Raw genomic sequence first — 12686 nt, 5'->3', positions numbered from 1 at the left:
GCCCAAGGACCCTGACGGCGGTGGAGCTAAAGACTGGGCCCGGACATGAAGATGGACGCAGAACAAGGTGACAGCAGCGTGATGTATGTAGTGCAGTGTGTGGTCATCATGTATACATCACACGCTCCAGTACATACATCACACACACGTATACATCACACGCTCCAGTACATACATCACACACACGTATACATCACACGCTCCAGTACATACATCACACACACGTATACATCACACGCTCCACTACATACATCACACACACGTATACATATACACGCTCCACTACATACATCACACACACGTATACATATACACGCTCCACTACATACATCACACACACGTATACATCACACGCTCCACTACATACATCACACACGTATACATATACACGCTCCACTACATACATCACACACGTATACATATACACGCTCCACTACATACATCACACACACGTATACATATACACGCTCCACTACATACATCACACACGTATACATCACACGCTCCACTACATACATCACACACACGTATACCTCACACGCTCCACTACATACATCACACACACGTATACCTCACACGCTCCACTACATACATCACACACACGTATACCTCACACGCTCCACTACATACATCACACACACGTATACCTCACACGCTCCACTACATACATCACACACAACGTATCTTTTTATATTTTTTTTAACAATGGAATTCTATGGTGACAGATGCTACAGTATGGCGTCTGTCTGAGGCGTCTGTTAACCACCTCCGGACCGCCTAACGCAGGATCGCGTTCCAGAGGTTCTAGCGCTGCGCACAGTCACGCATATACGCGTCATCTCGCGAGACGCGAGACTTCCTGTGAACGCGCGCACACAGGCGCGCGCGCTCACAGGAACGGAAGGTAAGAGAGTTGATCTCCAGCCTGCCAGCGGCGATCGTTCGCTGGCAGGCTGGAGATGTGTTTTTTTTAACCCCTAACAGGTATGTTAGACGCTGTTTTGATAACAGCGTCTAATATACCTGCTACCTGGTCCTCTGGTGGTCCCCTTTGTTTGGATCGACCACCAGAGGACACAGGTAGCTCAGTAAAGTAGCACCAAGCACCACTACACTACACTACACCCCCCCCCCCGTCACTTATTAACCCCTTATTAGCCCCTGATCACCCCATATAGACTCCCTGATCACCCCCCTGTCATTGATCACCCCCCTGTCATTGATCACCCCCCTGTCATTGATCACCCCCCTGTAAAGCTCCATTCAGACGTCCGCATGATTTTTACGGATCCACTGATAGATGGATCGGATCCGCAAAACGCATCCGGACGTCTGAATGAAGCCTTACAGGGGCGTGATCAATGACTGTGGTGATCACCCCATATAGACTCCCTGATCACCCCCCTGTCATTGATTACCCCCCTGTCATTGATTACCCCCCTGTAAAGCTCCATTCAGATGTCCGCATGATTTTTACGGATGCACTGATACATGGATCGGATCCGCAAAACGCATCCGGACGTCTGAATGAAGCCTTACAGGGGCATGATCAATGACTGTGGTGATCACCCCCCTGTCATTGATTACCCCCCTGTAAAGCTCCATTCAGATGTCCGCATGATTTTTACGGATGCACTGATAGATGGATCGGATCCGCAAAACGCATCCGGACGTCTGAATGAAGCCTTACAGGGGCATGATCAATGACTGTGGTGATCACCCCATATAGACTCCCTGATCACCCCCCTGTAAAGCTCCATTCAGATGTCCGCATGATTTTTACGGATGCACTGATACATGGATCGGATCCGCAAAACGCATCCGGTCGTCTGAATGAAGCCTTACAGGGGCATGATCAATGACTGTGGTGATCACCCCCCTGTCATTGATTACCCCCCTGTAAAGCTCCATTCAGATGTCCGCATGATTTTTACGGATGCACTGATACATGGATCGGATCCGCAAAACGCATCCGGTCGTCTGAATGAAGCCTTACAGGGGCATGATCAATGACTGTGGTGATCACCCCCCTGTCATTGATTACCCCCCTGTAAAGCTCCATTCAGATGTCCGCATGATTTTTACGGATGCACTGATAGATGGATCGGATCCGCAAAACGCATCCGGACGTCTGAATGAAGCCTTACAGGGGCATGATCAATGACTGTGGTGATCACCCCATATAGACTCCCTGATCACCCCCCTGTAAAGCTCCATTCAGATGTCCGCATGATTTTTACGGATGCACTGATACATGGATCGGATCCGCAAAACGCATCCGGTCGTCTGAATGAAGCCTTACAGGGGCATGATCAATGACTGTGGTGATCACCCCCCTGTCATTGATTACCCCCCTGTAAAGCTCCATTCAGATGTCCGCATGATTTTTACGGATGCACTGATAGATGGATCGGATCCGCAAAACGCATCCGGACGTCTGAATGAAGCCTTACAGGGGCGTGATCAATGACTGTGGTGATCACCCCATATAGACTCCCTGATTACCCCCCTGTCATTGATTACCCCCCTGTAAAGCTCCATTCAGATGTCCGCATGATTTTTACGGATGCACTGATACATGGATCGGATCCGCAAAACGCATCCGGACGTCTGAATGAAGCCTTACACGGGCGTGATCAATGACTGTGGTTATCACCCCATATAGACTCCCTGATCACCCCCCTGTCAATGATCACCCCCCTGTCATTGATCACCCCCCTGTCATTGATCACCCCCCCTGTCATTGATCACCCCTCTGTAAGGCTCCATTCAGATATTTTTTTGGCCCAAGTTAGCGGATTTTTATTTTTTTTTTCTTACAAAGTCTCATATTCCACTAACTTGTGTCAAAAAATAAAATCTCACATGAACTCACCATACCCCTCACGGAATCCAAATGCGTAAAATTTTTTAGACATTTATATTCCAGACTTCTTCTCACGCTTTAGGGCCCCTAGAATGCCAGGGCAGTATAAATACCCCACATGTGACCCCATTTCGGAAAGAAGACACCCCCAGGTATTCCGTGAGGGGCATATTGAGTCCATGAAAGATTGAAATTTTTGTCCCAAGTTAGCGGAACGGGAGACTTTGTGAGAAAAAAATTAAAAATATCAATTTCCGCTAACTTGTGCCAAAAAAAAAAAAATTCTATGAACTCGCCATGCCCCTCATTGAATACCTTGGGGTGTCTTCTTTCCAAAATGGGGTCACATGTGGGGTATTTATACTGCCCTGGCATTCTAGGGGCCCCAAAGCGTGAGAAGAAGTCTGGTATCCAAATGTCTAAAAATGCCCTCCTAAAAGGAATTTGGGCACCTTTGCGCATCTAGGCTGCAAAAAAGTGTCACACATCTGGTATCGCCGTACTCAGGAGAAGTTGGGGAATGTGTTTTGGGGTGTCATTTTACATATACCCATGCTGGGTGAGAGAAATATCTTGGTCAAATGCCAACTTTGTATAAAAAAATGGGAAAAGTTGTCTTTTGCCAAGATATTTCTCTCACCCAGCATGGGTATATGTAAAATGACACCCCAAAACACATTCCCCAACTTCTCCTGAATACGGCGATACCACATGTGTGACACTTTTTTGCAGCCTAGGTGGGCAAAGGGGCCCATATTCCAAAGAGCACCTTTAGGATTTCACAGGTCATTTACCTACTTACCACACATTAGGGCCCCTGGAAAATGCCAGGGCAGTATAACTACCCCACAAGTGACCCCATTTTGGAAAGAAGACACCCCAAGGTATTCCGTGAGGGGCATGGCGAGTTCCTAGAATTTTTTATTTTTTGTCACAAGTTAGTGGAAAATGCTTATTTTTTTTTTTTTTTTTCATACAAAGTCTCATATTCCACTAACTTGTGACAAAAAATAAAAACTTCCATGAACTCACTATGCCCATCAGCGAATACCTTGGGGTCTCTTCTTTCCAAAATGGGGTCACTTGTGGGGTAGTTATACTGCCCTGGCATTCTAAATATCTTGGTCAAATGACAACTTTGTATAAAAAAATGGGAAAAGTTGTCTTTTGCCAAGATATTTCTCTCACCCAGCATGGGTATATATAAAATGACACCCCAAAACACATTCTCCACCTTCTCCTGAGTACGGAGATACCAGATGTGTGACACTTTTTTGCAGCCTAGGTGGGCAAAGGGGCCCATATTCCAAAGAGCACCTTTCGGATTTCACAGGTCATTTTTTACAGAATTTGATTTCAAACTCCTTACCACACATTTGGGCCCCTAGAATGCCAGGGCAGTATAACTACCCCACAAGTGACCCCATTTTGGAAAGAAGAGACCCCAAGGTATTCGCTGATGGGCATAGTGAGTTCATAGAACTTTTTATTTTTTGTCACAAGTTAGTGGAATATGAGACTTTGTAAGAAAAAAATAAAAAAATCATCATTTTCCGCTAACTTGTGACAAAAAATAAAAAGTTCTATGAACTCACTATGCCCATCAGCGAATACCTTAGGGTGTGTACTTTCAGAAATGGGGTCATTTGTGGGGTGTTTGTACTGTCTGGGCATTGTAGAACCTCAGGAAACATGACAGGTGCTCAGAAAGTCAGAGCTGCTTCAAAAAGCGGAAATTCACATTTTTGTACCATAGTTTGTAAACGCTATAACTTTTACCCAAACCATTTTTTTTTTTACCCAAACATTTTTTTTTTATCAAAGACATGTAGAACTATAAATTTAGAGCAAAATTTCTATATGGATGTCGTTTTTTTTGCAAAATTTTACAACTGAAAGTGAAAAATGTCATTTTTTTGCAAAAAAATCGTTAAATTTCGATTAATAACAAAAAAAGTAAAAATGTCAGCAGCAATGAAATACCACCAAATGAAAGCTCTATTAGTGAGAAGAAAAGGAGGTAAAATTCATTTGGGTGGTTAGTTGCATGACCGAGCAATAAACGGTGAAAGTAGTGTAGGTCAGAAGTGTAAAAAGTGGCCTGGTCTTTCAGGGTGTTTAAGCACTGGGGGCTGAGGTGGTTAATATATATACGTTTTTTGTGTGTATATTAAATATATGGCAAAAGTGTCATGTGAACCCGGCCTAACTGACAGGGAAGAAGCTGAACAGACCCTGCTTACTATGATGGAGTCCGTTCAGTTTCCATTCATGAGGCATCAAAAAAGTGCTGCATACAAGGCTTCTTTGTCCGGTCTTTAGACAGAATCTGCAACAGAGGCTCCAAACGCAGATGTGAGCGAGTGTAGGCCGATATATTATGTATTTGAATTACTTCAAATTTTGTACTCCTCCTTGGGTAAAAATACTCCTCAAAAATGGTCGGAGTAGTATTTTTGCTCTTCTGGAAAAAAAAATTGTTTCCATGGTTATGACCACCATGCCATCCATCAGCGGTGCCCGGGCTTGCACACTATAGGAAAAAGCACTAGCCTATTTGCGCTCCCAAGATCCCAGCCACCACAGAGGCCAGTGCTTTTTCCTATAGTGTACAAGCACGGCCACCTCTGATGGATTGCAGGGTGGTCATAACCATGGAAACGAGCAGTGTGTAATGTGATGGAAATATTAATCCAGCCAGCAAAGGAAGCAATATGGACAATCACAATACATTAGTAAGTGCCTTGTATTAACTTTCTCTACATAATAAATGCCTCTTGCTAAAGTAAGAAACCCCTTTAAGGCTATAAAATGCTAGTCATTAATAAATTCTCCCCATGATTGCTGCATATTTTGTGGCGTTTTTCCAGCGTTCACTGTGGTAAATTTTTTGTTTCATGGGCCCATCTCCACAGAACTCGAAAAATGCCTGAAGAAACGCATGTTAAAAATGTCTGAATAAAAATGACACAAAAAAATCATGGCATTTTTTGGAAGTTAAAAAAAAGAGACTATAAAAATCTGTGTATGAAGGGCTCGTTCAGGTCTGGGTGCTGTCCGACAATGACGCCCGGACTGAACACTGACACATTCTACTTAATGAGCCACTTTATTCATGGGATAGAGAAAATCACAGCATGCGCTATTTAGGTCCGGTTTTCCCGTAAGACTCATCTGGTCTTGTCACTGGGTGCGTGAGAACAACAGATGGTCTTTTTTTTCCCACCTGGTGCATGGACAAGCTGGATTTTACTCACTTGATGTTTAGACCAGGGTCTCGAACTTAGTGGCCACCAGAGATACAACAGCATAGTCATCCAGTGGGGGAACAGGAGCCAATAGTTTACATCCCCAGCCTGCCATCTCAGGCCGTAGGCCAACTAGACTTGAGGTCTATGAGGCAATAGCACTGTGCGAGTGGTCATGAATGGATGACATCATCATGATAGCCTGCCCCTTCATCACGCCAAGACAGAAGGGCCACAGTGACTTCATCACAACTGCACTGGGATGCACTGGGGTTGGCACTACAGGGGGGCATTATAAGAGGAGACGGGCGCCTTAAAACTATAATATAGAGGGGCACTACATTGGGAGATTATAACTACTGGGGGCACTAGAAAGGGGCGCATTATAACTACTGGGGGCTGTACAGGGGTGCCTTATAAAGGGGCATTATTTCTACTGGGAGCACTTTAGTAAGGCCTTGTTATTACCAAGGGGACCTTATTGCTACCAGGGGAAGTTTAGGGGGGATTATTACTACTGGGGGTACTTTGGGGCACATTATTCTTATCGGGCATAATATAGAGGGCTCTGCTACTAATGGGGGCAGTCTCCGCGAACACTATCACTGTAGGGTGAACTATTAGTAATGAAGCCTTTCTGGAAGAGAATTAGAATAGGTGGGACTGTTGGGAGCACTATTACTATTGTGGGGACCATTTGTATGGTACTGTTATTTCTTCAGTATAATATTTGGGGGCATTGGGGAGGACAGTGGGCACAATATTAGGGGTAGCTGCAGGATAACTCTGTTTTTGCACCATGAAGAGAAGAATGATAGAAAAGTGAGGAACAATGTCTGTGTGACAAACTCCGGAGAGACGAGATGCGGCTGAAGGAAGTTGCCATTGCAATCTGGGCCAAATGGAGAAGATGAGGAAAGAGAACTTCTGATTGTAATGTCTATCCAACTATAAGCCATTAGTGTGCTGGGAGGGGGAATTTAGATCAGGAAAAATTGTAATTTCTTGAGAGCCTAGCAACATCCATGCCTTTTTAGATTTTTTTTATAATGTCTGACCAGTGACTGAATTTAGTTTCTGTGCAGTGTCTGTTAATTTCCTTTGCCTATGTATTAGTAACGTCTCATGCATGTCACTAGTGCAGCAAGGTATTTTACCTAACCGGATACTCTGTAAATTGTCACTTTTTGCTTACTTGACAAGTTGTTTCCACGTGGATGTCTCCCTATTGCCGTGGTTAATATGTCAATGTTTGATTACAGTTGAATTGAACATTTTTTCAGGCCGAAAATCGTTCAGGTTTCTGGCCATGTGCCTACTTGTCTAAAAAGTCATGGTCAAAATCTGATGTGGTTTGCTAAAGCATGGAATGGTCATGTCATTAGCCCGCATTTGTCTGCTTCAGCATTATTAAAGGAGCTTTTGGTTTCGAAAAATTAGTTTTTGTTTTAGGTTTTGTACTTCATTATTTTTTTTTTAAGAAGGAATGTATTGTGGTATTGATTCCTCACCATTTTGTCTTTAAGGTTTTAAAATAGTTTTCTGAGATTTTAATACTGATATCATCAGGGTACGTCATCAGTATTTGATCAGTGTGGGTCCGACCCCCGGGACCCCCGCCGATCAGCTGTTTGAGAAGGCACCGGCGCTGCTGTTAATGCCGCGGCCCTTTCCGTGCTCGCCATGCACAGTGCCGTACATTGTATAGCGGCTGTGCTTGGTTTCGTGCTCAGCCTCATTCACTTCAGTGAGGCTCAGCTGCGTGCGCCTAGGTCATGTGACCAATGGATGTGAGCTGTGAGCACCACTGCCTTTTTGAACAGCTGATCGGCGGGGGTTTCCGGTGTCGGAGAAGGGTTAACAGAAGGCAAAATAACAATAAATGATTAAAATAAAGCTGGATCCAAAATTACAGTGTGCCCTCATTTGATTCCTTTTTGGCTTATTTAATCCCATGTCTGTTCTTTTAATTAGGAGTCTAAAGTTCTGTGGTTACAGAAATAAAATGCTGCTGAAGCCGGTTATTACAAAACTGGCAGGAAAACGGGTCGTGCTGGCCAGCGCATCGCCTCGGAGGCAAGATATACTTTCCAATGTGGTAAGAACTGGGTATAAAGGTGTACCTAGCACATACCCCTACTCATTTCATTCCTGTGACTAACTTTTTTCTTGGACTGAGACTGAGTTGAAATTGAATTAAAGGGGACGTTTCACAATATTATTGCCTGGCAGTGTAGGGCTTTATTAGGAGAAGTCAGGGTGCTTTTTCACATTGGCTGCTCCGTTCCCCCGCTGTGCTCCTGTTCACTTTTGCTGCCGTGTATGCTAATTGGCATCGGGAGGAGGAGACGGCCGTGTTTCTCAATGGGCGTATCCTTCGCCCTAGTGGAGAGCATCACAGCCAGGGAGAAAAAACAGCCCACCTTCTCCCTGGCTGTGACGCTCTCTGCTGTGATTGGACCGCACCACAGCCAGGGAGAAGGAGCCGCCCATTGAGAAACCCGCCCGTCTCCTCCTCCCTGTATCCATGCTACTAATTAGCATACAGAGCGACAAAAGGGAACAGTGGAACGGAGCAGCCAATGTGAAAAAGAAAAAGCACCCTGACATCTCCTAATAAAGCCCAACACTGTCAGGTAATACTATTGTAACGAAAGTCCTCTTTAACCTCCTAACAGTCACCTTAAAATTGGAAAAACCCTCCCAAAAATGTCACTTTTTAATGTATACTACAAGAAAAGTTAGACTAGAACCTTCAGAAATCACAGGTGCATATCCATAAAGCAAGCATGATTATAAAAATAAAATGGCTGCACACCGTCACACACACACAACAGAGCCAAGAAATGGGGACCATTCCAAACAAGTGGTATGATACCTACCATAAATGAGTCAATGGAAGCTCCCAGCGCACAAGTGTGATGGTAGATGGGCCCGACACATGTTTGATCGGATGTGTGCACTGGGAGCTTCCATTGACTCATTTATGGTAGGTATCATACCACTTTTGTTTGGAATGGTCCCCATTTCTTGGCTCTGTTGTGTGTGTGATGGTGTGCAGCCATTTTCTTTTTGTAATCACTTTTTAATGTGTGTCTGCAGTAAATGTTGTTGGCGCACAACTCAGGGGGCAACTATTGCATTTTAACCCCTTAGTGACATAATTAATTTTAGCCTTAAAGGGGTATTATCATCTGGGTAATCATGTTTCAAAGATGGAGGCTATATGGGGGCAGATGGAGGCTATATGGGGGCAGATGGAGGCTATATGGGGGCAGATGGAGGCTATATGGGGGCAGATGGAGGCTATATGGGGGCAGATGGAGGCACTTTGGGGGCAGATGGAGGCACTTTGGGGGCAGATGGAGGCACTTTGGGGGCAGATGGAGGCTATATGGGGCAGATGGAGGCTATATGGGGCAGATGGAGGCTACATGGGGGTAGATTGAGGCACTTGGGGGCTGGTGAAAGAGAAACAGATGTAGCAGAGCTGAATATGCGGGTGTTCTGACAGTGCTGGTTGAATAGAAAAAAAGATGTAGCAGAGCTGTTTATGTGGCAGGTCAGCATCAATGCTGGTGAAAGAGAAACAGATGTAGCAGAGTTGAATATGCGGGTGTTCTGACAGTGCTGGTTTAATAGAAAAACAGATGTAGCAGAGCTGTATATGTGGCAGGTCAGCATCAATGCTGGTGAAAGAGAAACAGATGTAGCAGAGCTGAATTTGCGGGTGTTCTGACACAGTGCTGGTTGAATAGAAAAAAAGATGTAGCAGAGCTGAATATGCAGGTGTTCTGACACAGTGCTGGTTGAAGAGAGAAACAGATGTAGTAGAGCTGAATATGCGGCTGTTCTGACACAGTGCTGGTTGAAGAGATAAACAGACAGATGTAGCAGAGCTGTATATGAAGCTTTTCAGACACAGTGCTAGTGCGGGAGTAGAATAAAGATGTAGCAGGGCTGTATAGGAAGCCATTCAGCCAAAGTGATGTTAGGGGACTGGAGAAGACACATGTAGCTGAGCTGTATATGCATCTATAAAGATACATACAGGGAGTGCAGAATTATTAGGCAAGTTGTATTTTTGAGGATTAATTTTATTATTGAACAACAACCATGTTCTCAATAAACCCAAAAAACTCATTAATATCAAAGCTGAATATTTTTGGAAGTAGTTTTTAGTTTGTTTTTAGTTTTAGCTATTTTAGGGGGATATCTGTGTGTGCAGGTGACTATTACTGTGCATAATTATTAGGCAACTTAACAAAAAACAAATATATACCCATTTCAATTATTTATTTTTACCAGTGAAACCAATATAACATCTCAACATTCACAAATATACATTTCTGACATTCAAAAACAAAACAAAAACAAATCAGTGACCAATATAGCCACCTTTCTTTGCAAGGACACTCAAAAGCCTGCCATCCATGGATTCTGTCAGTGTTTTGATCTGTTCACCTTCAACATTGCGTGCAGCAGCAACCACAGCCTCCCAGACACTGTTCAGAGAGGTGTACTGTTTTCCCTCCTTGTAAATCTCACATTTGATGATGGACCACAGGTTCTCAATGGGGTTCAGATCAGGTGAACAAGGAGGCCATGTCATTAGATTTTCTTCTTTTATACCCTTTCTTGCCAGCCACGCTGTGGAGTACTTGGACGCGTGTGATGGAGCATTGTCCTGCATGAAAATCATGTTTTTCTTGAAGGATGCAGACTTCTTCCTGTACCACTGCTTGAAGAAGGTGTCTTCCAGAAACTGGCAGTAGGACTGGGAGTTGAGCTTGACTCCATCCTCAACCCGAAAAGGCCCCACAAGCTCATCTTTGATGATACCAGCCCAAACCAGTACTCCACCTCCACCTTGCTGGCGTCTGAGTCGGACTGGAGCTCTCTGCCCTTTACCAATCCAGCCACGGGCCCATCCATCTGGCCCATCAAGACTCACTCTCATTTCATCAGTCCATAAAACCTTAGAAAAATCAGTCTTGACGTTTCAGCTTGTGTGTCTTTTTCAGTGGTGGTCGTCTTTCAGCCTTTCTTACCTTGGCCATGTCTCTGAGTATTGCACACCTTGTGCTTTTGGGCACTCCAGTAATGTGCAGCTCTGAAATATGGCCAAACTGGTGGCAAGTGGCATCTTGGCAGCTGCACGCTTGACTTTTCTCAGTTCATGGGCAGTTATTTAGCGCCTTGGTTTTTCCACACGCTTCTTGCGACCCTGTTGACTATTTTGAATGAAACGCTTGATTGTTCGATGATCACGCTTCAGAAGCTTTGCAATTTTAAGAGTGCTGCATCCCTCTGCAAGATATCTCACTATTTTTGACTTTTCTGAGCCTGTCAAGTCCTTCTTTTGACCCATTTTGCCAAAGGAAAGGAAGTTGCCTAATAATTATGCACACCTAATATAGGGTGTTGATGTCATTAGACCACAACCCTTCTCATTACAGAGATGCACATCACCTAATATGCTTAATTGGTAGTAGGCTTTCGAGCCTATACAGCTTGGAGTAAGACAACATGCATAAAGAGGATGATGTGGTCAAAATACTCATTTGCCTAATAATTCTGCACGCAGTGTAGTGTGAGGTTTATACACAACTGGAGTACAGCTGTAATGGAAACAAATCTGCATCAGTGCTGGTGGGTGGGGGTTGGTCAAGCTTTTTGGGCTAATGTATAATATGGAATTATAGTTTTTGATGCACAGAATGGGTTTAAAAGATCAGACAGAGATTTTATGTGTAAAACTGCAGAACAGCCAGGTGTTACTGTACACTGAGCTCACTTCACATGGCTCTCTGAGTGACAGTTCCCCTCACAGACACTGCAGACTGATGAGTCATACTTTTCACATGAACGAGCACACAGGACTCAGCTCTCAGTGTGATGTCATAAGGAGGCGTGGCCGGCCTTCACTCTAGCTGCCTAAGCCCGCCCAGCCTTAGCTGCAGAAAACCAGGAAGTAAACAGCTAGCTGGCAGCAATTGAGAATGAAGTAGCAAGATGAGAGAACCCCTTTAAGGACCAATAATATTTCCCCCCTTTGTGTTCCAGCAGTGTTTTTTTTTGCGGGATTAGTTGCAGTTTTTTTTTAGGAACCATTTTTGGGGTATATAAAGTGTATAATAACTTTTATTACTTTATTTTTAGGGGGAAAGATCCAGACTGACCTGGGTGGGGGCAGCTGATTTAGCTGCTCATATCTCTGGTTTGGTACCAGCTAGAGATATGAAAGCTGACATTCCAAACTTTTTAGGCAGTACCAGAATGACAGCAATACGTTCAGTATAGGGGAAGATATCACTGTTAGAAATCTGGATGCTTCGAATGCAGCATCCAGATGTGAAAACCCGATTTCTAACAGTGATATTCCCTCTGTTGCTTGGACTTAATAGCTGTCATTTTTTCTTTTGGAATGTCAGCTTCCAAACAAGACCAGTTGCATGTTTCTAGCTGCTACCATTCAGGAGATAGCAGCATCTAAAGCAGCCCTCCGCTCTCCAGTTAGCTACTTTTCCCACTGCAGGAGCTGGACCTGGGCAAAACAGGTGGTTAAAGGG

At 44.2% G+C, this 12686-nt stretch overlaps 1 protein-coding gene across 3 annotated transcripts in view; it reads left to right on the top strand.

Annotated features, from left to right (window-relative positions):
- ASMTL (acetylserotonin O-methyltransferase like) overlaps nt 1–12686 on the top strand; it is a 101451-nt gene that overhangs the window by 14230 nt on the left and 74535 nt on the right. For all 3 annotated transcript variants that reach the window (XM_040423720.1, XM_040423719.1, XM_040423721.1), the window contains exon 2: nt 8089–8212. In XM_040423720.1, the coding sequence (XP_040279654.1) occupies nt 8120–8212 (93 nt within the window). In that variant the 5' untranslated portion in view covers nt 8089–8119. The remainder of the gene's footprint in view (nt 1–8088; nt 8213–12686) is intronic.

The sequence above is a fragment of the Bufo bufo genome, chromosome 3 (genome assembly GCF_905171765.1).
Source record: "Bufo bufo chromosome 3, aBufBuf1.1, whole genome shotgun sequence".
Lineage (NCBI taxonomy): Eukaryota > Metazoa > Chordata > Amphibia > Anura > Bufonidae > Bufo > Bufo bufo.
This window is presented reverse-complemented; position numbering and strand designations above follow the sequence as displayed.